This window comes from Bombus bifarius, unplaced genomic scaffold (genome assembly GCF_011952205.1).
Source record: "Bombus bifarius isolate JDL3187 unplaced genomic scaffold, Bbif_JDL3187 scf7180000007986, whole genome shotgun sequence".
Lineage (NCBI taxonomy): Eukaryota > Metazoa > Arthropoda > Insecta > Hymenoptera > Apidae > Bombus > Bombus bifarius.
The window spans coordinates 218,719-244,700 of NW_022884368.1; the positions used below are offsets into that span (position 1 = coordinate 218,719).

General features: G+C 42.6%; 2 protein-coding genes across 7 annotated transcripts in view; one reads left to right on the forward strand and one right to left on the reverse strand.

Moving 5' to 3' along the window:
• Positions 1 to 156: 156 nt before the first annotated feature.
• On the reverse strand, positions 157 to 1,775 carry LOC117205013 (40S ribosomal protein S5). Its single transcript, XM_033443030.1, has 3 exons — positions 1,663 to 1,775; positions 633 to 1,005; positions 157 to 487 (listed from the first exon to the last, which is right to left on the reverse strand). Exons 2-3 carry the CDS (start codon positions 996 to 998, stop codon positions 203 to 205), a joined length of 651 nt encoding a protein of 216 aa, XP_033298921.1. The 5' UTR covers positions 999 to 1,005; positions 1,663 to 1,775; the 3' UTR covers positions 157 to 202.
• A 164-nt stretch (positions 1,776 to 1,939) lies between these two features.
• The window catches only part of LOC117204994 (zinc finger protein 608-like), a 32,442-nt gene continuing 8,399 nt past the window's right edge, over positions 1,940 to 25,982 (forward strand). Inside the window, exons 1-3 of one of the 6 annotated variants that reach the window (XM_033442983.1) lie at positions 1,940 to 2,271; positions 19,692 to 23,361; positions 25,811 to 25,934. In XM_033442983.1, the coding sequence (XP_033298874.1) occupies positions 20,665 to 23,361; positions 25,811 to 25,934 (2,821 nt within the window). In that variant the 5' untranslated portion in view covers positions 1,940 to 2,271; positions 19,692 to 20,664. Of the gene's footprint in view, positions 2,272 to 7,192; positions 7,333 to 7,712; positions 7,867 to 9,293; positions 9,507 to 17,325; positions 17,615 to 19,691; positions 23,362 to 25,810; positions 25,935 to 25,982 lie in introns of those variants that run through there. The other 5 variants (XM_033442986.1, XM_033442984.1, XM_033442981.1 and 2 more) reach the window with 5 other exon arrangements.

Sequence of the window (25,982 nt, forward strand, 5' to 3'; positions counted from 1 at the left end):
GAATTCGCTCGTTATTTCGTTAACGGACAAAATTATGAAATTGAAGATCAAATAATGTTTATTCGAATAATAATTCGATCTCTTTTTTATCATGATGTATCCTTATACGTGTAGTATATGAACGACAAGGACGGGAAACATATAGAGCAAGAATCACTTTAAAGACATATCATTTATTTTATATTTTCACAAATAAACATGTTTATCGATTAGATTTAGCAACACGTTCGAGTTCGTCCTTCTTTTTAATCGCGTAAGAATTAGACGAACCTTTGGCAGCATTGATGAGTTCATCCGCCAAACATTCGGCAATTGTCTTAATGTTACGGAATGCGGCTTCCCTAGCACCGGTACATAATAACCAAATGGCCTGATTTACTCGTCGTAGCGGAGAAACATCCACCGCTTGTCTTCTAACTGTACCAGCACGACCAATACGCGTGGAATCTTCTCTTGGTCCTGAGTTAATGATAGCCGTCACAAGAACCTTCGTACAAACGTAATAAACGCAAAGATAAACGTGTGTAAATGCATTTTCATTCTAATTTTACTTATTTACATACATATGTACATATATAAAATAGAGTAACCATAGTTAGTTACAAAAAAAATGACTATAATATATGCATTACCTGTAAAGGATTATCACCCGTTAGCAGGTGAATTATTTCAAAGGCATGTTTTACAATTCTTACTGCCATTAACTTTTTGCCATTGTTTCTTCCGTGCATCATTAAAGAATTTGTGAGACGTTCAACTATGGGACATTGAGCTTTTCGAAATCGTTTCGCAGCATAACGTCCAGCAGAATGTGGTAGATATTTTGCATTTTTCTCTTTTACAGCGATATAGTCTTGTAATGACATATCGTTCACCTGTACATCATCGCAATTCCAACGACCAAATAATTTAATTTCTGGCAATTCAGCGGAAAGTGCCACAGGCAAAGTTGTAGTGGTAGGTACCACTATATCATCATACGTTTCTATGTCAGCCATGATTTATCTGTAAAATAAAAGTTATCATTAAAAACCTCTTATATATGTGTTATTTATATAAATTGTATATTAATAATGCAAAATCATAGATCGCCAATTTTTAGCACTATGTGCATAAATCACAGAGAGGATATATTCATTATTCTGCAAAATGAATATAAAAATTGAAAATTTGAAAAATATTCCATTTAACGGATTCAAATATTGCAAACGCTGTTTATTTTTGTTGAATATCAATCAACGCGGTACATTGATAGAAATGAGGAAAAAAAAGAAAAAAAACGAAAAAAAGAGAAAGAAATATGTATAAACATCGCTTAGTTGTATAACTAGTAAAGTTTGACAGAAATTGTAACAGCGCGGAGTAATTGAAACGATATAGACGTTCAACGCTATTTCTTTGAAATTGAATGTTTCCAAAGTCCTCTCATTGTTATCTATGAAACACCACAACTTTGTTGATATAAAAACTTGTATACGAATAACACGAAGACATGTGGCCATGTGGTCGCGTGTACAAATCGAAACATATTTATCTAGTAAATAGTAGAACGTATTATACGTTTTTAATCACCGACTATCGTTTGCACGTTGCCAATATAATGATATCACTTTTTTTAACACAACTGAATAGGTAAAGTTATCGAATCTTCGAGTCCCTTACCATACAAACTTCGTTCACGTCTTCTTTGGAGTAAGCGTGAACAGGAAAAGACCATGACACTAGTGGCGCTTCGACCTGTGACTGCCGGATTTCACATACCCTAGTCAATTTCAACATACAACGTGACTATCTTTAATTTCCATATCATATATATTTATGATATAATATAGACTACTTTCACGCATAATTAATTTCCATCGTTTCCTTGATCGATTAATTTTTTGTTGTAATGAGGAAGCATGACAAGTTATCAATATTATAGTCGTTAATTTGACTACCAAGTGTTTACAGCAGTACTGGTAAACGCACAAGCAGAGACGATTGGTTCGTGAGTTGCCATTTTGAGCGTGTATTTATGAGTAATTCTACTTAAATAACATATTATTAGTGAATTTTTGTGATATTCTATTCAGTTGTCATAATTGTTTAAAAGTGCACATGTGAAACAGTTCGATAATTGTGTACGATCAAGTGTTTGGTTTCATGTTTGGGGTTAGTACCGGTTACCGCGAGTAAACCGGTACATGTCGAATAGATAAGTTCGCGTCAACTACGAAAGATGTCACTACTAAAAAATCTGGAACAACTTCCGGTCTTTAGAAGGAAACGGTAAGTATTATTTGTATTTTTATATTTGTCTCTAATTTACCTTTGGACATGATACTACGCGTCGACAGTAAATGAATGTCATTTCTGCAAGAATTATGTATATCAGATAAATGTATTGCGCGACCTATCCATGTTCTTACAAAGTATGTAGTTACCCAGGTAGTAAGATATACGACATTGTACTTGTGAAAACAAGCAATTAATGTATGAGAAAGAGAGAGAGAGAGAGAGAGAGAAAGAGAGGGTGGGCGAGAATGAAGGGGGCGAGCGGTAAGAACAGCTAAGTGCGAAAATTTAAATATTATATCAATTATTTCATATATTACAAGAATATTGTGGCCATTGCAATTCAATAAAAGATAGTTACAGTTTTATACTTGACGGATGAATGAATTGGTTTGGTAGAGGAAATAAGTATCGCGAATAATTTGCAATGTCATGTTAATAACAATATCAATATTACAGTAAAGCAAAATAAAAGGAAAGAAACAAGAATGAGAAGGTTTCTAAACCTTCCTAAACCAAGATTAGGTTCCTAATTCTGTTTGTTCCAAGATTTGACCAGGCATTAAAGGTTCTGTCATTAAGGAAAAAGACCGTCATCGGCGAAAAGTATTCGTTCATTAAAGTCATAAAGTTCGTAAATTTGTTTGCTAATATACAGTTAACAGGATAAATTCGAAATCGAGGGACTATTAACAATAAATCAGAATGACGTGGAATTTAGCTCGGTTTGGATCTGCATCTAATTCAGCTGGTGTTTTTCTTTCAATGGAAGCAACGCGATGAAAAGTAGAAGGGCACCGATAGCCGAATCGTGGGAGGGTTCGAACATGGGGTGTATCCTAGCAACTTACCGAACCGCTAGAGGGTAGTCGTTCAGTGACGTAGCTACAGATTTCCTACCTGCTGTATCGACTATTTTATAGATATTCTGTAATTGTTCTTCTTCATTTCCTCGATTTATAGAATCGACCGTCTATTCGTTGGCAATGTTAACCTTTCGCTTACCGTTATGTTTTATTACCACAGTAAACTTGCGCCATAAAATGTACTAATGTAATACACAGAATAACGAAGGGAAGCGGAGGGAGCTTTAATTTGCTTTCAAGCGTGTATGCGTATGCGCATGCGTACGCAGTGCTACGTTTGTACTGTATTGTTAGTATTCGTTAGTATTGTATGAAATGATCTGTGAAGAGAAGGGATAAGGTAAAGCTGTAAATGGATTTCACAGAGAAGGAAATTTATTAGGGAACAAGGGTATATGGAATGTCGGAAAAAGTCAAAGCAGGACAAAATGTGCCAGGTACAGATGAACGACCGTTTCATCCTATGTAGTCGAATGACGAACCAGATAGTTTATGTCTCTACTCTCTGCAGATTCGATACTCTCTATAACGATTCGATCAGGTAATTTGTCCTAAAGCAAGAATTATAGAACAATCTGTCAATTGATTCCTTGAGTAACGACGCGTAAGAATTTCCATAATTTAGAGTAATTATGACGCAAGTGTAACAAACTAAAGAACCAGAAAAATACGCGAAGGATAAGAAAGGAGGGATAAGTAGGTATTTACCTGCAATTTCGCACACAAAAGAAAAACGTTAAGTGGGTTTCGGACATTTGTATAGAGCAATTAGTATTTACAAAGCGGATAGACGAGGTAGAAACTAAATTTCGAACCTAGGGGGAATTTAACTGGTGTAACGGCAATGAAACTACGAAATCGGTGTGTGAAGTAGATGGAAGATACGAGCACAAAGGACACGCGAGGGGGTGAGAAAGATGAGTGAAAGAGAACCGTGCGCGCGAGGGGGTTGACAAGACCACATGCTGCGAATACTCTTCTCGCGTAGTACTGTCCCCTATCTTTTTCTCCCCTAGTTCTCCCCTCTCTTTCTTCTATGCTTCATACTCCACGCTCCCTTTTCCTTTACATTCCCCTTGCCTATTACCTTTCGTTCGCGCGTCCTTTCTCCCATCCACTTCTCCGCACACGCATCCACTGTCAGTCCTGTCCGATCTGCTCTCCGACGTTTCAACCAGGCTTCTGCTTCTACTTCTGCTTCTGCAACGCCCCACTCACACTAAACTTGCATCGAATCTCTTCTACACCAAGCAAATTGTAATTTCAAGTCCTATCGTGTTTATACACGACTTTAAGTATTTGTTGTAAAGATAAGTAATTGATATTAACAAAATTAACCGTAATTCAATTAGCGAATGCGTTATATTTGAAGCAGTTGGTCTCGATATTTTTTATCGTGCTGAAATAGATTTCGAGAAACGCAAGATTCTCGTCCACGTTTTTTGTAGCTTAATGATCGTAAAAAATACTGAAAAGGGACCGGAGAACGAGACAGACGAAAAAGGTTATTAAATGAATGTTGAAGTTGGAACAAGATAACGATGACACTACGCTCCTAGTTGATGTTGTAGAAAGTAAACAGAAAAGAAACGTACAACAGTAAGATAAGCGTAGCTTTGGTAATGGTTCAACGAAACCCGGACGCGATGTAACCAAATCGATGCAACGTCGATTTCAGTCGAATCGAATCGAGTTTACGAGAGACTAAATTTTTCGAATGAAAACGATCGCATCGAGAAATTCTACATTATAGCATCCGCGAGGATCGACAACGCCACGCCCATCCGGATATCGATTCGTTGACAACGTTGCTTTTCGCTCGTGGCTCGGACATACCAAACTTGGGACAGTGAACATTGTCGTCCTTTCTAATCCTCCTCTTTTCATTTTCTTCCTATTTTACTTCAAAACGCTGTCCTTGTGTCGTAAAGATTTCTCGCGAATCGATTGCAAAAAAGCATAAGAAGAATAAGGAGAAGAAAAATAATGAAAAAAAATATCGAGCTAAGATCTACATTGGGAATCTTCTGAGAAAATTTCCCTTACTTCGTGCAAGCTTCGATGTTCGAAAAAAAAAAAAATTGTTTTACGGAAGAGCATTTCATAAGTCATCATCGACCACTCTTGCGATGTTGATATTGGTTTCGCTTATCGAAAGTAGCAATGTCACTGTGTTTCAAACGTCTCTTCTCTATCGAATACAAATATGTAACAACGGAATAAATAAATAAATATGATGACTTTTTCGTTTCGTTGTGTAACATTCAATCATTGACACTTTTACGAAGGACTAACTGTTGAGAGGTTGTATACGAAATAGGGAGAAGAGAAAGGTGAGAGAAAGGAATTGAACACGAAAAGAGAAACACAATCAAGGCGTAAAATTTTACCTCAATTGCTTGGAATCTTAATGAAAACTTTTATCTAAAAAGATATTGTTATTTGTTATTATCGTTCTGATACTTTGTTTCTTCTGAGAAAAATTAATCTGTAAATGCTGTAAGCAAGGATATATATATATATATATATATATATATATATACCTGGAATGAACAGGATCAGTGTATCGTAAAAAAAGGCATTGAGATTTACCCCACAGCTCGTTTTTACCGCATTTATTACTACTTCAAACCCAGTAAGTAATTATACGTAGATATATTATTCGTCGATCGTTTTGAGAGTTTGAACTAATTATGTTGTAAATTTTGTATTTGTAATAATGCTCGGAAATATCGTCGTATTTTAATAACACTATGCATAATAAAATCGAAATACGAACAAGTAATAGCTTTCTTTTTCCTTCCTTTTTAATCGATCAAATCGGCTTACAATTAGATGTCTGTAACTGTCACGTAAATGATTCAAGACTCGAGATGTTTCAAACATGGATATAATGAAATTGAAAGAGTAGCAAAAAGAAGAATAAAGTAAGGATGGGTTTTCGTGAACAGCATGATTACTCATAGAAGAATAATATTACGAAATGAATTTTAGTGGTAGATTTGTTTGGTAGCTTGAAAAGGTCAAGTTCCTTTAAAGCTATCATTAATGGAACTGCTACGTCCGTTTACTCTTAGCCACGATCCACGTCGTACGGTTCATTATGGGAACTAAGAATCGTCGACGAGAAAGAGATGGTACTCGAGAAGAACCAACCGAATGAGCGAACTTGAGTATGCACTATGCACGTGTGTGTGGATATATAGAAGGGGGGAGCAGAAAAAGTAAAGTGACGTGGTGTCGATGCTGAGTGGGGAAGTTCTGACGAGGAGAGACAATAGGGAAGAAAGAAGAGCAATGGAGCAATGGAGAGAAACAAAATGTTCTGTACCAGCTATGGATGGGATCTTGAAGAACATATATTACGAAACTGTCAAGGATCAAAGTCAATGCATATATAAGTTGATTCGATCGGTTTATCGCATGCGTTATACAAAGTATCGTATAAATATAATCAATGAAGATGTACTTTAAAAAAAAAAGGAAAAGAAAACAGTATAATTGTTCTATGAAATTCACGATAACAATAAAATCTTTTGTAAAACCATTTTTTAGATGAATGTAGTGGCTGCGTCAAACAAGTTTGGCTCGACTTATCTGAAGTTGAATTTTCCTATCGAGTAATATGTATGAAAGGCTCATGTAAGAAAATGCGTTGGGATTACATATAAAAGGAGTACTAAGAAGGAAGAAAGAGAGAGAGAGAGATTTTTGTTTCGATGTACATATATATGTACATACACTGCTAACAATCAGGGCTGCTTTTGACGAGGAAAACCAGGAGAAGATGGTGAAGAGAAGGAATAGGAGGTAAAGGAGGAGGAGAAGGAAGAGTAGGAGGAGGGTATCTAGCTCCTTCGGGCTCCTTCGTGTTCCTTCGTACTACTCCACGCTCCTTCGGCTTCTTTTCTTCTTTCCGGGTTTTGCCACGCTCACCGTGACACCACACGGCCTTCGGTAGAAGACGACGGAGGACGCCTGTGCAGAACCCTCGCCCTGCTTCTAACGGTTGGCCAGCACCGGAAATCAACGACCGGGCGCCCCTTTCCTTATCTTTCATTTTCTTTTTCTTTTCTGTTGCTTTAGTTTTCTTTCTTTTTTTTTCTCGCCGCATATTCACATCTGCTTCTATGCAGTTAAAACCCTCGATACATCTTCGAACAAGAAAAAACTATCTACATTTCTTAAGGTAACCTTTTATGTTTCAAGCACTCAGAGTGTGTTATTTTGATTAAGAAAAATAAGAAAATTATGTACGTGATAATGAATAAAATGACAATGTACATAATAAAATATGAATTGATAAAATTCAAACGGTACAACATAATATTTATCGATGCAATATTAATCGGAAATTAGCAAGCCTATATATATAAACTGAAAGATATCCTGCAGATCGATACAACTTTTACCGTAAATAGCGCTCGTAAAGTGTAAAACGAAGTGAAATTTTTTAATCTGTTAGAAATTATTTGTATGGTAAGATAATGAAAAAACCATTGGTTTCTCGTTCGTAAGGGAAGAGAAGGGCAACCGAAGCGATAGGTACGGTCCTGTCCGAAGTTTGCCGAATAGAGTCGAGGATAGCCGATCTTGGTGGAGGCCCGTAGCCATGTGTTGCGGTCTGCCGTGAGTGCTTTCTGACAAGGGAGGTGCGGTGTCTGCGTTTTTTCTTTACTGATCGCAGGCCAGAAAACCGGGATTTTTCGAGTAAACAGAAGAGGTACGTGCAATTACAGTACATTGGGATATTATCGGTAAGATTAGAAAGTGTTCAAGTGGAAGAAAAACTGGATATTTGGAAAAGAAAGTGTGTATATTTCTCGCGCGGCGTCGGCCGAACGAAACGACGACGACGAAGAAGGAGCTCTGCTTCGTCTCTCAATGTATACACGAGTCTACAGTCGGTATGTGTGTTTGTTTGTGAGAGTGCGCGATCGAAACGAATAGCACCGATTCGGAGCAGTTGAAGACCGGTAGACGTTCACGTACGCAGCCACTGAGAAACACGGAGGCATTGAGTGGAAACGAAGAAAGAGAGAGTGCGCATGATAATCGTATCCTCGATAGCTGCCAGATAAAGACGCACAGGGTGCTGCGTGCAACTTCTCTCTTTTACACGTACACACATATATATATACAGGCACACGTATACTAAAACACAAGAACGTGCGCGCGCGCGCGCATTCACACGCATATATATACACGTATACAAACACGTACGACACGTACGCAAACTTATGCACGTATTATATTCTTTCGTTCTCGCTCTCATGGATGCTCTGTTCTTTTCCTTCCTTTCCCTTTTTCATCCTGGTGTTTCTATCTTTCTCGATAACTCCGTCTCTGTGTCTGTTCTTGCGTGTGTAGCAGGGTGAGCACGCGAGCAAACGACAAACGAACGAATGCGCACGGGCATGTTCGTTCTGTGTTGGTATTAACATCCCGTTCGTTGTGTTTTGTGTATTCTGTTTGTAGCGAATGTCGCCCAGACGTATCCTAACTATCGCAAGTATGGCTGGTTGATCGAACACGACGATGCCAGTTTTGTAATTTTTAGCTACACGGTATCTTTTTTGTCTGTCCAGAAGTGAAAGAAGAGGAGGAGAAGGCAGCTATCGAATCTATTGGGGCCTGCGAATGTTGGTCGCGTAAAGGGGACTCGCGTACGATGTACGCGTCCTCGGACTTCGGGAAAGTGCTACGTATGTTCGTTCCTTCGTCGTGTGTACGTGTTTATCGTGTGTGACGAAAAGTAGTGCACGATCGCTATGTGTTAGCTTATTAGATTGCTATGTGTTAAAGAGGATCTTAATAGGAGGATATAGTAACATCAGTGGAAAAAGAGAAAAAAAAAGAGAAAAGGAGATGCAAGGTGAAACAAGTGAGCGAGAGTGAAGGTGGACGGGGCACACGCATCGGTTAGTTAACGCTACTACCGAAAAAGAAGAGGAACGCGCGTAGCGTCGCATGGATAATCGAGCCTGTATACTGTACACTGTACACGATGCAAAGTGCGTACAACAGGGAGTATCTATGTGTCTGTGCGAGCGTGCGCGAACGCGGCCGCCTGTGTATTTAAACGTATCGAGATCTGGTTGAGTGATTCGTCCCTAGTGTGTTCGCGTTTATGCGTGGGAACGAGGTCGCGAGGTGAATTTTCTACGCGCCACGAGACACTCGACAATACTGGAAAATTAATCATCTTTCTTCAAATTGGATTGCCTTTTGGGATACACCACTTTCGATGAATTCGTATGAATGATAACACGAGACAACATCGATGAAACAAAAGAAAAGAAAGAGTGGATTTTTGAAACGACCAACGCGAATTTGTCCAGTCTTCGATACAAGCGCACGATGGTAAGAAGCTTGTAAAAGTATTTCCATCGATTTATACAACGTTGTACTTTTTATTCGTACGTCGTGTACACATTTTTATCGGGCGCGTATGTATTCACCACTTGCTGATGCGTGATGTGTCGCATTGTGTCGTATCGCTTCGTCTCGTCTCGTCTCGTCTTGTCTCGTCTCGTCCCGTGTCGTCCCGTGTCGTCCCGTTTCGTCTCGTCGCATCTCGTCTTGTTTCGTCTCGCCTCGTCTCATGTCGTATGGTATAGTGGCGTGGCATAGCGCGTGTGCGTACTCGCGTGTATACTTACTTTCGAGTGTGTGCAACTTGCTTGGAGTTGTTGCAAGCCAGAGCAAAGCCGGTACGCGACGTATACATACATACATACTTACATACATGCGTGTTACACGCACGTACGCACGTTCTTCAATTTCGAATCGTAGCAGTAGCATTTCTTTGGTTTGTCCTCTTCGGAATCGGTATCGTGTCGAGTCGGATTCGTGGCTTATTTCTACACGCACAATGTACATTCTGACTACTTTCGATCGTTTTCAGCGTTTTTGGTATGGTTAGGTGTAAAGTAATGTTTCGCGCAATACTATTATCACAAAGCACACGGTGTCATGCAACGATGCGACACGGTGGCTTACGATCGATTACGATCATAATGGATGCGGCCTCGTCTTTGCGTCTTTAATTCGAGAGTTTACTAGGTCGTCTTTACAAGTGGCTCAATCGGTTTTCGAAATTTCACTCTCATTTTACAAATCCATTTTCTATTTAAACACAATTTAATTAACAGAAGATCCTATGTTTCAACGGATCCTGCCTCCTGTATATCAATGTAAAAAATGAAATCTGATCTCGAAATTCGCGTATAAAATACGAAGATAGGGAATAAATTTGTGTTTGATCAACTTTTCGTTACGCAGAAATAGGACATAGGTAAACAAACGGAAGCAAACAAAATGTTTCGATATCCCGTAAATAGATGTCATATTGTGTCTTTCTAACAAAATTGCGAATAAACACTGTTAGGTCTGTGATTATTTCCTTTTGGCTGAGTAATTTAGGTATTAGTGTAAGCTGCTTGATACGTAAACACAAGTTAAAAGATAAACAATGACCTTGTTTTGTTTTACGTAATAATACGACGAATTTAACGTATATCTTTGTTGCGATATCAAAAACTTAGACATTCGTTTTATGAAAACGAGACGAGTTTATTCGAAACGATAGTTTTTGTTAAGATTGATCGTTGAGATGGATCGATACGATAACGTACCGTCATAGCGATGTTTTTCATACAAACACCGATCACGGTTCATCCAAGAGCTATCTGTCCCCCATTACACACCGTTTCACTGTTTTATTTTTCGAAGAGTCGTTGAGCTAGCGATTAGAAAGGATGTCGTTGAATTCTACCGCGTGCCACTATATTCTATCTTCTATGATTGTATATGTACAATATAATACTATATAAAGTATAATTAATCGGTGATCTTTAATGGATAAGTTGCCGTAGCAATTACATACTTCCATTTATCTCGTAACGGCTCTCGCTAACGGGTTCTCGCTAATGGCAACAGTGAGGTTTTCGAGTAAAGCGATGTATGTAATTGCAATCCGTTCATTTGACAATCATGTGACAGTGTGTAGAGGGGATAAAGAGAAAAAGAATACTGGGAGTTGAAGAGATTCTTGCAAAGACTACATAATTAGCAATTATCGTCGATAGACATCGTTGTTACAAACCTCAAAGCGTTGCTAATGAGCGAGTTAAATCATCGTTATGAAATAAAAAATCAATGCTCGCAATCGTCCACGTGTCACTCGTGTTTTCACGGTTCATTCAGTGCGTTTAATTACTCGCTTTAGTTTGTTTTTAACTTGTTTATCCTATGCATTTTTTATGACAAACCTGCTCGTCAGTCGCATTTGCTCACTGGCGAATACGATATAGGTACATATCCGAAACAAGGAGGTAGTGCATTTTATATTTGAATCTATAAATGGTTTTTTAGAGTATGCATATTCTATTGGATAAGTTCGGAATGTTCTCCGATTAGCTATTATACGTAACACTGTGCTTTGCATTATTCAATTTTCTTTCTGTTTTTTCTATTTAATTACAACTACCGAATTTACAACAACATCGTATCATCTGATATTTCGCTGGATATTTTCGTCATTCGATCTAGATTTATAATTTTCGTAGATAACGATAAAGACACTCTCCCTCTTTAGAAATAACACAATATCGCGTTGCTTATAAACGATCGAGAAACAATGACAAGTATAAAGTTCATTTTAATTAGCGAGAAGTATGGTACATTGGTATAATCTTCGGTATTGATTAAATGGCTGACCTTAGACGACGGGTCATCAAACGGCCGTCGTATTCTTAACGATAACCTTTGTTTGAAAAAATCACTTTTTCTTAATATCGATATGTTATTGCTAATTAAAGCGGTGAAAAGCGAAGTAGAATCGACGCTAAAGGCGGCCATAAGCAAACTTTTGATCAAAACTGTACTGGATGAACTACAGAACGATATCTGATATAGAATTGTCCCGATGTACAAATCATTCGATCGTTTGAACGCAACGGTATATTAAGAAATTTATATCATGGGACAAGGTACATGTATTCTCACGTGTTTTCTTTTAGTCGATGCCTTTTTCGTAGACAAAAAAGGCGTAATTGTACGAAGAAACGCGTGGGGTAAAGCGAATTACGGGCAATACTTTCCCAGGGTAGAATGTCGGGTCTACGGGCAAGCACAAAATGGCTGCCAGCAGGAACGATCGACCGTGCGTGCGTGCGAGCAAGCGAGTTAGGAGATGTTGTTTCTTCTCCTTTGCCCCCCTTTCCCATCCTCCGTTTCTTCCTACCTTTATATGTGTATACATATACAAAACGTGTGCGCTCGCTCACACACACACGCGCGCGCGCGCGCGCGCACACATAGGGCTTACATCTCTTCTCGTTTATGCTCGTTTACTACTACTCGTACATATCATCTCCTTGTTTTTCCCTTTAACCATATAATATCTTTTTTCGTTCACAAGATATAGTACCATCCCCTGTGCTTCTTCTTTACCTTTGCTCTTTAGCTCTTTCTGGTATCTCCTTAGGTTCCCGATCGGACTGTCCTTTCCTCTCATACGAATAACACGATAGCGCACATAGAAACGTGATTTTCTTGTTTGTGCAGTTTTACAGTCGAAGCTATTGGAACGGTATCGCGTTGTATACATTTCGTTCGATTCTTATGCGCAATAATTATGTACATACTTCGTCAGGTTGCCGTGTCGGGTACGTCGAATAGATAAGAATTTGTCATCGGTGCTATTTTCAGTGTTGTTTTGAAAGACGGTATATCAACGATACGGTCATAGTCTCTTAGTTTTTCCCATTCTTGTTTTTCTTGTTCTACGAAATAGAGATTTACGATTAAATGAATAATAACACGATAAAACAGAATAGATTGGAGTAAAACGGAAGGGTTGCAGGAAAGATTGATTGGAAAGATGGAAATAAAGGGAAATGGCAATATGTATCGTGAAACGGAAGTTGAGCCGCATAGCATGGCACGTGCATGTGTATGTCGATGGCAGTGAAACTCGTATGTTGTATGTTAGCGATGCCAGCACAGGGCTGCTTGTGGCTCTTACAACGTTCCACGATGACCACATATGTACTAATTACGAAGCGTAACCAGCCAAGTTACAGTATTCACGTCATGTATGTATATTAGCTACATGTATATTACATATAGCGACCACATATATGTCAGTTTTTTGGCAGTAGCGTATTTGTGTTTCCTATCGCGTTCGCGTCCTTCAAAGCTTTTTAACATTTATTTTACTCATTAATATGACAAGTCGATTCCTAATGCGCTTATAGTTTGTGAAGTTTCTTCGTTCAATTTGTTCCAAGAAAGTTAAGTATTGAGCATAATATTTTATATCTATATTTTATTATATTTATTTACTTCATATATGTACGGAAATGAATGCCCAGTAGTGTACCGTAATAGTCAGTATAGGGTATATAAAGAACGCCAGTTCAACAACAAAAAGTAGAAAGAAAAAGTAAGAAACAGCAGATGTAAAAGACATAAGAAGATAAGAGATGATGAGAAAAAAGGATGGAAGGAGAGACGTGTCCTGCAGGCATTACCTGCAAGATTCTGTAAATGCGAGATTTGGATGTATTGATAAAATCACAGAAAATGTCCAAAGCGTTGCCACATATGTTCGCGACATTGCATATACGGTTAACTGGATACAAGATGGAGAAATTTGAGCAATATCTATATGCAAGAAATGGTTGCGTTGATTATAGTGGTCTTATGGGTGCGTACAAGTTGATTAGTTCCAGGAGCTGAGGATAACAGATGGTTCCATTAATAAGTCTAAAGAGGAAGAGACGGTCTGAAGCAATTCTCACGAGTGACTTTAACTTTAGCTCATTATGTGCTTTATTACTCATACAGAAAATCTAAGAAAACTGTTGAACGCATTAAATATAAGATGCTGTTTGTGTTTAGCGCGGTGTGGCGACTAAATGACCGCAGAAAAACAAATTATTTTGAAAATAACTGTTCTGCCTTGTCAGCTCGTTGTCGCGCGTAACGCGAAACAAGTAGTGAAAACGTTAAAATTTCAATATTGTTGGTACGGTAAAGGCGCAGGTATTCGCTGGTTCTTTTTTTTCGGAAAAAACATAGATACGGTAAATATGGTCAAACAAGACTAATCAACTAAGTGCCAACAGCGATCGTTTGAACGTATAGCGAAAGTTGCGCAGTTGTTAAATCAAACGATTTGGTTTTTGTGGACGATCGAAAGAATAATTTCTTTTACTGTTTGCCCCAAATAACGCAAATTACCATCACGAACATCGATTAGCTCGTATCTATTTTACGAATATTATTTTTATGGGTTTCGACTATTGCGACGATGTTTCGTTATCGGAACGCTTAGAATATACGCAGATACGCGAGCGGTATACAAATATTACACGGAACGATTTTATTTATTGATGTAGACGAGAGGAAGTAATTGCTACGACGAAACGATCAAGGACAGTGGGGAATAACATTAACGCTTCGTATATAATGAATCATTGGTTATAATCAAATAAGATAATTTCTAGAAAACATTCTGATCTTTCCGTCGCGTTGATTAATAAATATGCATATCGGTATATCTGGTCGGCTATTTTATATGAAAGAAACGAGATTACTCTCGACAGTCTTTTAGCTTATTGGCATATAAGAAAAGGACGGTATTAAAAGAGAGCGAGGTACATCGTGTAAATCGCATTTGATAAAAGCTTTTTACTTTAAACGATTACGATAAAATTTCGGAACGCGTTGTAAAAGTTTGTTATCATTGACTGCTGGCAAATTATTTTGTGTGAACTTGGCGATAGAAAATAAGTAATAAATTGAGAATCTTTCTCGAGAGGTAGGGCGATCAAAGAACGATCGATTTAGCTTAATCGTTGATTATAGCATATCTGTAGCGACGTGCAACGAGAACGGAAAAGGAAAGAGGGAAGAAGAAAGCGATAAAAGATTGGCGTTTTTCCAAAGGATCACCAGCAACGGTGCGGTATGGTCGATGATATTGGCGAGTTTTTGGAAACGAGTAAGTGACTGGCAGAGTGAAGCGATGGTATCGTGATTCTTCGTCTTGGTCGTTTCTTCTTTATCTGTCTCTCTCGGTGCATTTCGTCTTACCTCGGCTCGCCCTGGTTCACTGTAGCGTTGCAGACTTTCGGGCTAAAACGTCACGTAGTCATCAGCCCTTCTCCTCTTCGCCTGTTTCGTAGCTGTTTGCTTACCTTGACTCGATAAACGTCAAACGCGCACGAGTCGTATAGATTCCGATGTCGAACTATTTTTCAGGCAATGCTATTGGACATTGGTGCTAATATTTATTAGCCATAAATATTGCCTCTCCGCCCATGTGTAACAACGTCCATACTATACTTTTCTTTCAACTAACCCTTTTGTAGTTTTCAAACAAGCTCGGACAACGAAGCGTTTAAAAAATTGATACTAATCAAGGAAGGCCGGAAGTCATCATTTTCCTTTGCCAAGAAAATCCAGCTCTTCAAATATTAGATCTAGAGAAATGTCTACCGTTTTAATGCGTGTACGACGATATGGGACACACGTAATAAGTGCATCCTACAGAAACGTCAAACCCCTTTGTTCTACGCCATTGTTCTATGCCCTATCTTCCTTCTTCTTTTTTTCTCTTTCCTCTTGCTCCTGCTTCCCCGTCTATCTTCTCGCACTTTTTCGTTCTTCGTTATTCGTAGCGATGGTTATCTGTGAAATTGACCTTGCGAGACGAAAAATATAAAACAGAATACACGTTTCGAATATATCGTCATTACCGATTTAATTTAGCTTACTCGACGCTCTGTTTGTTTATAAACTCGAAACTCATAGCCCTACGTCCGTAAAAAAAGTTTGATCAATATGTCGTAATAGATCAAGGTCTAATTTCGTGTTTGATTGCTTTTAGAATGTTTCACGAGACAAACACATTTTGTAGAAATCACATTTCTCATCATTGACAGATCACATACTTATGTAGTGGTATAATGTCGCGGAACTGGTTTATTACGCAAGCGCAGTGATCTCTCTCTTTCAAAGTTCCCTTCTAACCGATTACAAGATGCCACTCAGGTGTGTTTGTCTCGCTCATCGTATATTCAAGTATACTGGGCGCTGCTACTGTTGTTGCTATTGTTCTTACGGTCATCGACTCGCTTCGTCGTAAAAAAATCGTCACGACCTTGTGTTTCCAAAATTTACATGGACGAACGAACACAGAGCACCGGTTGCTGGTAGTATCGTTGCATAATTAAGAGTAGAGGAAAGAAACGTATTTACAATCTCTTTGATTTTTAATCTGCATTTTCAATGTCCAAGGATACAAAAAGTAAATCACTTCTGTACGTATATTGCGACGTTTCTAGGAAGTTTCTTGGGTAATTATATGTATAGAAGAGCGTCCACCTCATCGATTTCAATGATCTTCAGATATGTTGTTAGTGGCCATATAACCGCCACTCGGCTTTACTTTCCGAGATATTCATAAAAATATCTTTTGCTATTTTTTTACCTAAGCGTGGATTAGGCTTGAATTAGCTTTATACACGAATACGATGATATTATATGTGCATAGCTAAGCTAAGACGAATTCCTTTCTTATCTCCCTGTAGTTACAGATTGAAGCGCGAGACGCATGAACGCATCGTGGTACGAATACATCTATAATATCATTATGCATGTCCGTACGTACAGCTAACCCAAATCTAATCCACAGCATGATAATGATAAAGTGGCACAAACATTTTTACGAATACGTTGCAAACTAAAGCCAAGCGGCGGTTATAAGCATAGAAAAATGTAATTCAGAATGTTGATCTTAATAACATATTTGAAAATCACTGTAATCGGTAAGGTAGGCTTTCTTCTATGTATAATTAAAAGTAGCCTGAAAGATGTTAAAAGCGCAGGAAAACGTAGAAGCAATATATAATGGGAAAGAAAAAGGAAAACGAGAAACCGGAGAATAGGCGTAAATATAGAATGCACGATAAGTATAGAAAATTCGATAAAATCGATCGGTCGACCGAGTATGACAGAAAACCTAATAGTAGTAATAATTTGTGACAAGTTATTGGAATAGTGGTATTATTGGATAGCTGCGGCGGCATTAGCGGTGGTGGTGGCAACGGTGGAGGTGGTGGTGGTGGCGGCGGCGGCAATGGTGGTAGCGATGCCTGTAGTGGCGTGCATAGAGGTGTACGATTGGGAAGGGGAAGCAGTCGGTTCAGTGAGAGGCAGACGGTCAGAGCCGATGCAGTCGAAGGATACGTCGACGACGATGATCGTTCGATCGAAGTTGTCGTTGTCGTTGCTCTACTCGTCGAAGAATCGAATAGGAAAGTTATTAGGCGGTTTCGTGGCGAGTCGAAGTACGAAGAGAAAGGGATCCGGTGGAAATGGCTGTTGTCGTTGCCATTCCGACTACCAATCTCGTCGTCGGATGGTTTCCTTCGAACGGGAGACAGACGGGCCTGGTAGTAGTATTTACTTATCGTTTCGCCAAAGAGTGTTGTGACAAATGTATCATCTATCGACTATAATTACGAATGGTGATAGCAATGCCGTTAGCATTTTTTAGAGACCAGGATAACAGTTTCGAAGGCTTTGTACAATTCGATTTACCCGTACGTTACGGTACGTGGTTTAGACGACAGCAGATTTAAGAAACGTGACGATCAGCTAACAAAACGATACGCGCGACGAGCAATTTAATAGATCGCCGTGCGCCGTCGTAATTGATCGTTCCAATTTGCTGCCAACGACCGTCGCGTTTCATATCGCGTTTTATACCTTTACCTGGTAGATATCGCGACTCGTTATCTCGAATCGCGTAGCTTTATCGCGGAAACTTACCAGCGGATCATTGACCGACCAGATAGATGGAATTGAACGAATTTCGCGACTTCGTCTTCGTTAGAACGAACATCTTAAAACGAGCAAATTAGCAGAAAAAGAGGAACAACATCGTTAAGGGATGATTTCGTGCGACGAAACGATACGACGAATACACGAACGAAGATTTCTCATTCGCGAGATTTCACGGTTCTTCGACTCGAGGTACGAGGAAACGTTCGTTAAAATTGTAAATAAACGAGTTTGTACGCTTTTTACGGGGAAGCTACACGACACGCGCACGAGAACGATCCATCGACTCTGTTGCTCGTACTTGATGAAAACCAGCCCGCGATTCGTTCCGTCTGTTACAAGAATGGACGTCGTTGTCGTTGTCCGACGGTAGAGAAGAGTCGCTGGTAGTGGTTCGATAGAGACGAGGCGATTGGGGAACAATCGAACTAGCAGGAACGAAAGATCGTTCTGGTGGGGTTCGTACTACTTATTGCTAGTTTGGGAGAAATGGGAGCGGTAAGGAGCGGAAGACCAGAGTAATCGAAACGGAAGTAACGAATGAACGACCAAGGAAACGCGTTCATCGACGCTTCGACGCTCAAACTAGACGTTGGAAATCGTCGAGTAACGGCTTACTCGAGCGTTGCGAACGAGAACGTTCGACGCACGATCGTGCTTCGTTTCCAATTTGAAAAACTTTGATCCCTTTTCTCTAGCGGTACCCGTGACATGCGTTTTTCTTCGTCACTGCTGTTTTCCTGCCTAAAGCCATACAGTATCCATCCCATGAAAAATCTAACCGAACATCTGTCAGATACATAGACGTTGCGCGTATATGTACTTTGTAGATTTAGTTCGCCTGGCTGCGCGTCTCTCTATCATCGATCTCTCTAAATTATCAAAAAATGCCGATTGCGTATCAGCGCGAAACGATTATCACGATCGATCTTTCACGTATCAGCGTCGGCTCGTCGTTGTCCTTCCGAGATTTTTCCGCTTCGCGATTACGATCCTTGTAGTTTCCGCGAACGCTGACTGATTGGCGTGGAAAAGGAGAAAGTAGAGGATGCGTAACGTGGGGAGAAGATAGGGGTTTGCAAATACCTCGGTGATTCTCATGCGGTTAATCGTCTCCAACATTGACCGAAAGAGAGAGAGAGAGAGAGGGAGAGAGAGTGAGAGAGGGGGAGGCAAGGGGCCGAGGATGGTGATTGGATCGGCGCCAAATGCCGCCGGTAAAATTAATCGTTCCCTGACACGAATTCCTCTCTAAGTGGGAATATCAATTTGCGGGCATGGAAGGACGATCGGAAGTACGGAACGCGCGCCGACGTCGTTGACAACGAGTCGATAAGAACCGTGGAAACGATGACGAGTAGGAAAGTTACTTTGCACGTCGCCTTCTTTCTCTTTTCCTTTCTCCAATCCATCTCCTTTCACTCATCCTATCGCGTTTCCGACGCGACACGCGTCCATTCGTATTGTCCGCGTTTTCATGAACTTTTACCGGTGCATCGACGCGAGAAGAACGATCCGTCGAACAGCGGTCAATTGGCGATTTCCCAAACGGTTCGTTCGCGAAGGATACGTTGAAAGAGAGCGATAAATAGACGCGCAGCGAGCGAGGAAATCGTGAAAGGAACGGATATATCTACGCACCGTGGCCAGTACACGCTTCAAAGAATCGTATTTGTTTTTTTATTACAGATCGAAATTTTGGCAAACGATGGAAGTACGATCACCGTTTTAGCGGCGAGTTGGAAAGAGAAATCACGGTCGGAATTCGCTCTTCGTAAAAGGATCAAAGGAAGATTTGTGCGGAGTGTCTAATTGAGCGGGATCGATTTTATAGAAAAATACCACGCGGAAACATAAAGGAGACGAGCGATCGTTCGACGCGACATGCGAGATAAAGGGACGTAAAAACACCGATAGACGACGACGACGACAACGACGAACATCGGACACCGGGATACGATACATCAAAGAACAGTGAAGAGCAATTCCTACCGGAACAACCCGTGTCTTTGAAACAACGGAGAAAGAGAAGAAAAATACGGAGGAGGAAGAAGAAGAAGAGGAGGAGGTGGTGGTGGTGGTGGTGGTGGTGGTGGTGGCTGGAGAGAAGGGATCAACGATAAGGGAATACGGTGCACTGATAACGGGTCGAAGAAGGAGGGGAAGAAAAAGAGGAATCAAAGATAGAAGGTTCGGCCGAAGAAGGGGGCAAAAGGAAAGGAGGGGATAACGCAAGGAGAAAAAGAGAAGAAAGGTTGGGCCGCCTCCCACGACGAGATCGCGCGAATTGGTAAAAATCGGTAAACGAGGTATCGTAGCAGCGTCATAGAGCAAACAAAAAAAAAAGAGGTAGAGAGGAAATTGCAGCGGTCGCGAAGCTAGGGAATCAGAGAGAAAGAGAGAGCGTGAGAAATATAAGAGAGAAAGGGAGAACGGCGAAGAGATCGGGAGGCGGATATATCGAAAGAATCGGTAATATCGGTGTGTGGAGGGCAGCCGCGAGACGGTAAGTGATGTGTTCGATGAACGTGGCGCGTCTTGCGGGCGGTGGTCGGGGTAAAATTGACGCGTGTTGCGCGTGGTGCCATTGTTTGGAATCGGTGAGAACAGGCGGGCAGTTGGTGATCAGGCTGGCGGGCACCGGGGTAACGTTTCAAAGGGCATGGCGACCACGCCACTAGGCGGTCGCCTCCCTAACGTAAACCGCAAAGGACCATCTCCGTTCATCGGTGGTGGTGGTGGCAACAGCGTAAATTACGGCATCGGCAACGTCAACAATAACAACAACAACAGCGGCGGGAATAACGGCAATCACGTTATCAAAAACAGTCACCACGGTAACAACAACGGTGGCGGCAACAACAATAACAGTATCGTCAAAAATAATAACAGCCGCAACAACAATAACAACAACAACAACATCAACAACAACGGCAACCACTTTAATCATCGTAGCAACAGCCTCGATAACGGTAGCGTCAACGGCTGTGGGTGCCACGTGGACAACAGCCACGGGAAAAGCTGTTGTGCGATCGAGTGCGGGAACAACAACAACGGGCAGCACAACGGTGGCAACGGTGCTAACAGCATCGGCGGTGGCAAACACAACGGCGGACATATCGTTGGTGGCAACGTCGGAGGGGGAGGAGGAGGAGGAGGGGGAGGAGGAGGCGGAGGCGGTGGTGAACACTCGTCGAGAAAACGGGAACGCGGGCTAGCAGGAAGAGATCATCGGGAGCACCGACATCACCATCATCATCACCATCATCACCATCATCATCACCATCATCACCATCAAGGTCGAGAGAGATCGTCGTCGTCGTCGTCGTCGTCGTCATCGGGACAACAGCGCGAGTCTAAAGCAAGCACGGTGGCTGCAAACACCGATGAGCTGGATCCGGCCGCGACGAATGCGACCAATAACTTCGAATACGACGACAACGAATGGGACATCGGAATAGGAGATTTGATAATCGACCTTGATGCGGACATTGAGAAGACGAGGGACGAGAAATTGAGCTCAGGGACAGGCATGGCTTCTACGCCTGCCTCGGCAGCATCGGCATCGAATACCTCGAATCATCATCATCATCATCATCATCATCAACTGCAAAGCACAGCGAACGGTTTGAGCTCGTCAAACTTGATCGTAGCTACGACAGCAAGTCCGAACGGTTGCGGTCAATCGTCAAACTCGTCGTCGTCGTCGTCGTCGTCTTCTTCTTCGACTTCTTCCGTCTCTTCTTCTTCGTCGTTATCTTCGTCATTATCGTCGTCGTCGTCGTCGTCAACCTCTTGTTTATCCTCATCGACCGTATCGTCGTCCACCTTGTCGTCTGTGTCCTCGTCTTGCGTATTAAACTCGACCGGACGATCGAACAGTCCCGCTAACGGGAACGCAAGTATCGTGAATAGCGTCGGTAGCAACGGTACCGGGAACGCGAACGGTTGCCCGGCGATCGTCGCGGGCACCGCTTCAAAACAGAGTAACGCCTTGGTGGTAGGTAGCGTTAACGCAGCGCACGGGAATTCTGGTAATCCGGGCAAAATGGCCGTTGAACACTCGGCCACCGTCGACAAAGGACTGAAAATGAAGATCAAACGTACGAAACCGGGTACGAAGAGCAGTGAGGCGAAACACGAGATCGTCAAGTCGAATGAAATAAATGGAACGATATCGTCGCAGGATAGCGGGAACGGGGGTGCCGGTTCCCTGTCCTCGAGTGGTTCGTCGGTGTCCGATCGGTCGGGGGGCACGAGTTCCTCATCGTCGATCGGCTCGACTTCGATCGTCGCTCAGAACGTTCAAAACTCGGACTGCGCCGCGGGTGGAACCGGTGGAACCGGAACCGGTGCCGGCGGTAGTGGAGGTGTCGGTGTCGGTGGCAGTAGTGGTGGTGGTGGTGGTGGTGGTTGTAGCGGCGGTGGCGGTGCTGGTAGCGGCAACGGTACCGGTGTCGGTGGCGGTAGTGCCGGCGGCTGTGGCGTCGGTGTCGGCGGAACTGGTACCGTCGCCGGGCCCGGATCCGGCGGCGGAGGTACCGGTGGTAGTGGAGGTGTCGGTGGTGGCAGTAGTACCGGTGGTCAGTCGTCGTCGTCATCGTCATCGTCGTCGTCCTCGTCCTCGTCCTCGTCGTCTTCGTCGTCGTCGTCTTCGTCGAACAAATCGAAAACGAGTCATTCCGGAGGTTCCGCCGGTGGAACTGGAAGCGCATCTTCTTCGACCACCGGGTCAAAAAGAGGATCGAGCGGACATCGTCGGGACAAAGCACGGGACAAGCACGAGAAGCCACAAACTAATCACACAGTCAATCAACAGAGCAAATCGGAGATGAACGGAACCGCAAGACTTGGGGGTGTTGGCGGCAGTGGCAGTGGCAGTGGTGGATCCAGCGGAGGCAGCGTTGGCGGTGGTAGCAGTGGCGGCGGCGGTGGCGGCGGCGGACAGGGTCAGACATCGAACGGGCCGGGGCCGGGTCCAGGACCTGGACCAGGGTTGGGCGCCGGTGTCGTCGGGGTTGGAGCCGGTGCCGGGGCTGGCGCGGTCGCGCAATCTCAGGGACCGCCGGCAGCTGCGACCGCCCCTCAGCAAAATCAGGGACCGCCGCCGAGTTCGCGGACGGGATTTTCGGTGTCCCAGGGGCCTGGTCAACCGACCAGCTCCGCTGCGGCTCCGTGTCCACCCCCGAGTCCGGCTAGCGCGACGGCCGTTGGCCCGGCTGCCAAACCCGAACAGACCAAACTCGCCACGGTACCTGGTACCGGACCTCCGATCACTACGACGCCCGACGACGCCATGGATACCGCGGCCAGTCCTCCACCTCCGAAGAAACTGAAGACTTCCGCTACCGAACCAAAGGTAACCCCCTTCGCGACAAATTCCTTGCGAGTTCTCAACGAGCACGCAAGTGCACCCGCGTGCACTTGCGCGCTTGTTCGTCCGATCTTTTCTCCTCGCCTCTCCTCTCTCTTTTTCTTTCTCTCTCTCTCTCTCTCTCTCTCTCTTTCTCTCTCTCCTACCCCTCTCTTTTACTCTCTTATCTCGAGTTTGATTCCCTTCGCGATATCCACTTTGTCCTCCGTCGACAGAAACATTGCAAACATTTTCAAACCTTCTCCAAACTTTCAGAGCGTTAGGTTTTTCTCATGTTCAGACCGATGTTGCTCGCGCTGACAGTGGGGATCAGCAAGAGCGCGAAGCGCATCGCGATTTCGTATCTCGGTTCGATGATTAGGAACTGTTCGATTGGGGAACGGAAACGGCTAGGGGTACGCAAAAGGGGTGAAATCAATACTCTGCGGTCGCCATCCCCGAGAGTACGCGAACGAATATATATTTATGTATATATGTGTACAAAGAGAGAGGGGGGACAAATACGAATGACAACGAAACAACGCAATCCGTTCGTTCGAATTGCTTTCGTCGTTTTCGTTCTTCTAATCGCTTACCGATCGATCCGATTCCTTCTGTTCCGAAAAATATCTCGCGATATCGACGATCTTGTTTTCCGATTGGAAGTCGATCTGTGATCGAAAACGTTGAATAGAACTCTCCTCTCGGTTTAATCCGTGACGCTTAAACGTGCCCGAGTGGATCGGGAAAACGTAATCGTTGATTCGCGAGGAACGTGTTCTCGTTGTACGCGAAACTCGCCGTAACGTGCTGACAGATGGCGCGAAAGCCGTACGTGTGAATCAATATTACAGTATGCATCGATGTTTTGAGATGTAAGTACGTGTATGGTCGTATAGTAGAACGTCCGGTCAATCTAAACGGGTGTTAAACATTCGATCAATTGAGAGAAAGAGAGAGGGGAGCGAAAGATGTCAGAGGTAAAAAAACTCGAGCAGTGGTCCGTCCAAGATTGTTTCGCTTCGTTTCCCTTACGACCATGATTGTCGAAACCGCGCAAACCAGAACACAGTAGTAGGAAGAACAGAGATCGTATTTTCGCGTTAAACGCAAACATCACCGTAGAATGTTGTTTTCCCTCCATGAGGAAACCACGATCTTACGATAACCTTTATAGCGCGAGCCAACGTAGCTAATATTTCCATACTTTGCCATTCGGTCGTCTCCATCGCGTCAAAAGTACCGATTGTAAAGCCTGAAAATTTCCTGTAGGTCGATTAGCTGTTCCAGCGAGAAAGTACACGCGGTATGCTTCCGTGTATCGTCTCATACGGACAAGCAACGATCAGGCTGTTATGAAGCATATACCAGAGAAAACAATATACGCGTTAGTCGAGATAGAGTAGGTGGGTTAACGACCAGGCAGACGGTCAGATGAATGAACGGGCGCATAGAACGAAGAGTAGAATGATGGGTACAGAAGAGAAAAAGAGAGAGAGAGAGAGAGTGTGTAAGTGTCATTGGATGGTCGTAAGGTTCGTCAAATGCGAATTCCTATCGGTCGTTACTTAACCAACGATCGAAAGATTCTATAGCGTCTCTAGGTGTTCCTAATTTCTCCGTGTGGAAGATATTTGCTGTCGGTGTAGATGGCGCGCGTGTGATCGACCGTGATCGAAGGGAAGCCGATCGAGAGTAATCGATTGATCGAAGAAAGCGCAGCTCGCGTAAATTATCGTTATCGTAATGAACATTATGCGATACAGAATGCGTCGCGTGACAAGGCAGCTCGGACGAGACACGGTTATCAGCTGGAGTACATATATAAACAGACACGTGTAATACTTACGTCTCAGGAGCGGCGATTGCACGTATAGTCCAGCCGTGTATGCGGCAAACAGAGTAATTTGTGCTCGCATTTTGCGAAATCGTCCTCTGCTCTCTTCCGTTCTATTCTTTACTCCTCCCTCTCTCGTTAGTAAAAGTGAGATCGAAAAGAAGCAGAAATGACGGCCAAGGGGGGAAGGGATAACGGGATGTACGTCCGAAGAAATTTCAATAGAATCAGGTTCAACCGGTCCCCTTGTGTCTATCGTAACAACTCATGGAACGGAATTCCGCTGTCTTCTTTGTTTTCTCTGTTTCTCTTTCTTCTCTGGCTCGAAGAAAGCATCTCCTGTGCTTTTTCCCGGAACGTTTGGAAACGAACGTCCGTTCGGGTAGAAACTAGTAACACTCGCAATGACATTCCCGACGATGTCTACGATCGTTTACGATCATCGCGTTTCGAGATTCATTGGCGCGTCAAAGTAGTCGACTATTAATTAAATCGAATTATAGAACAGCGGGTGGTTAGAGCGGGGATGGGCTATAATTGTAAAACGTGTCAGCTACGAAATTTGCATGTGACGAACGATCGATGCACCTACGAGTAAAGAAGGATGTTGCGTTGCAGGACATGTCCGATGTGTGTGTCGGTACCAGCGTGGGGACCATCACCGAACCGGAATGTCTGGGACCTTGCGAGCCTGGGACGTCGGTGACTCTCGAAGGGATAGTCTGGCACGAAACGGAAGGAGGTAAATTTTTCGCTCGTTTCAAAATTGGACGAGAATTCGACTGATTTG

Bases quoted from the DNA above. Each gene is read 5' to 3' on its own strand.
- LOC117205013 (XM_033443030.1), bottom strand. From the start codon at position 998: ATGGCTGACATAGAAACGTATGATGATATAGTGGTACCTACCACTACA. The intron at 488-632 runs GTAATGCATATA...GTTTGTACGAAG, and splicing joins CGGGTGATAATCCTTTACAG to GTTCTTGTGACGGCTATCAT.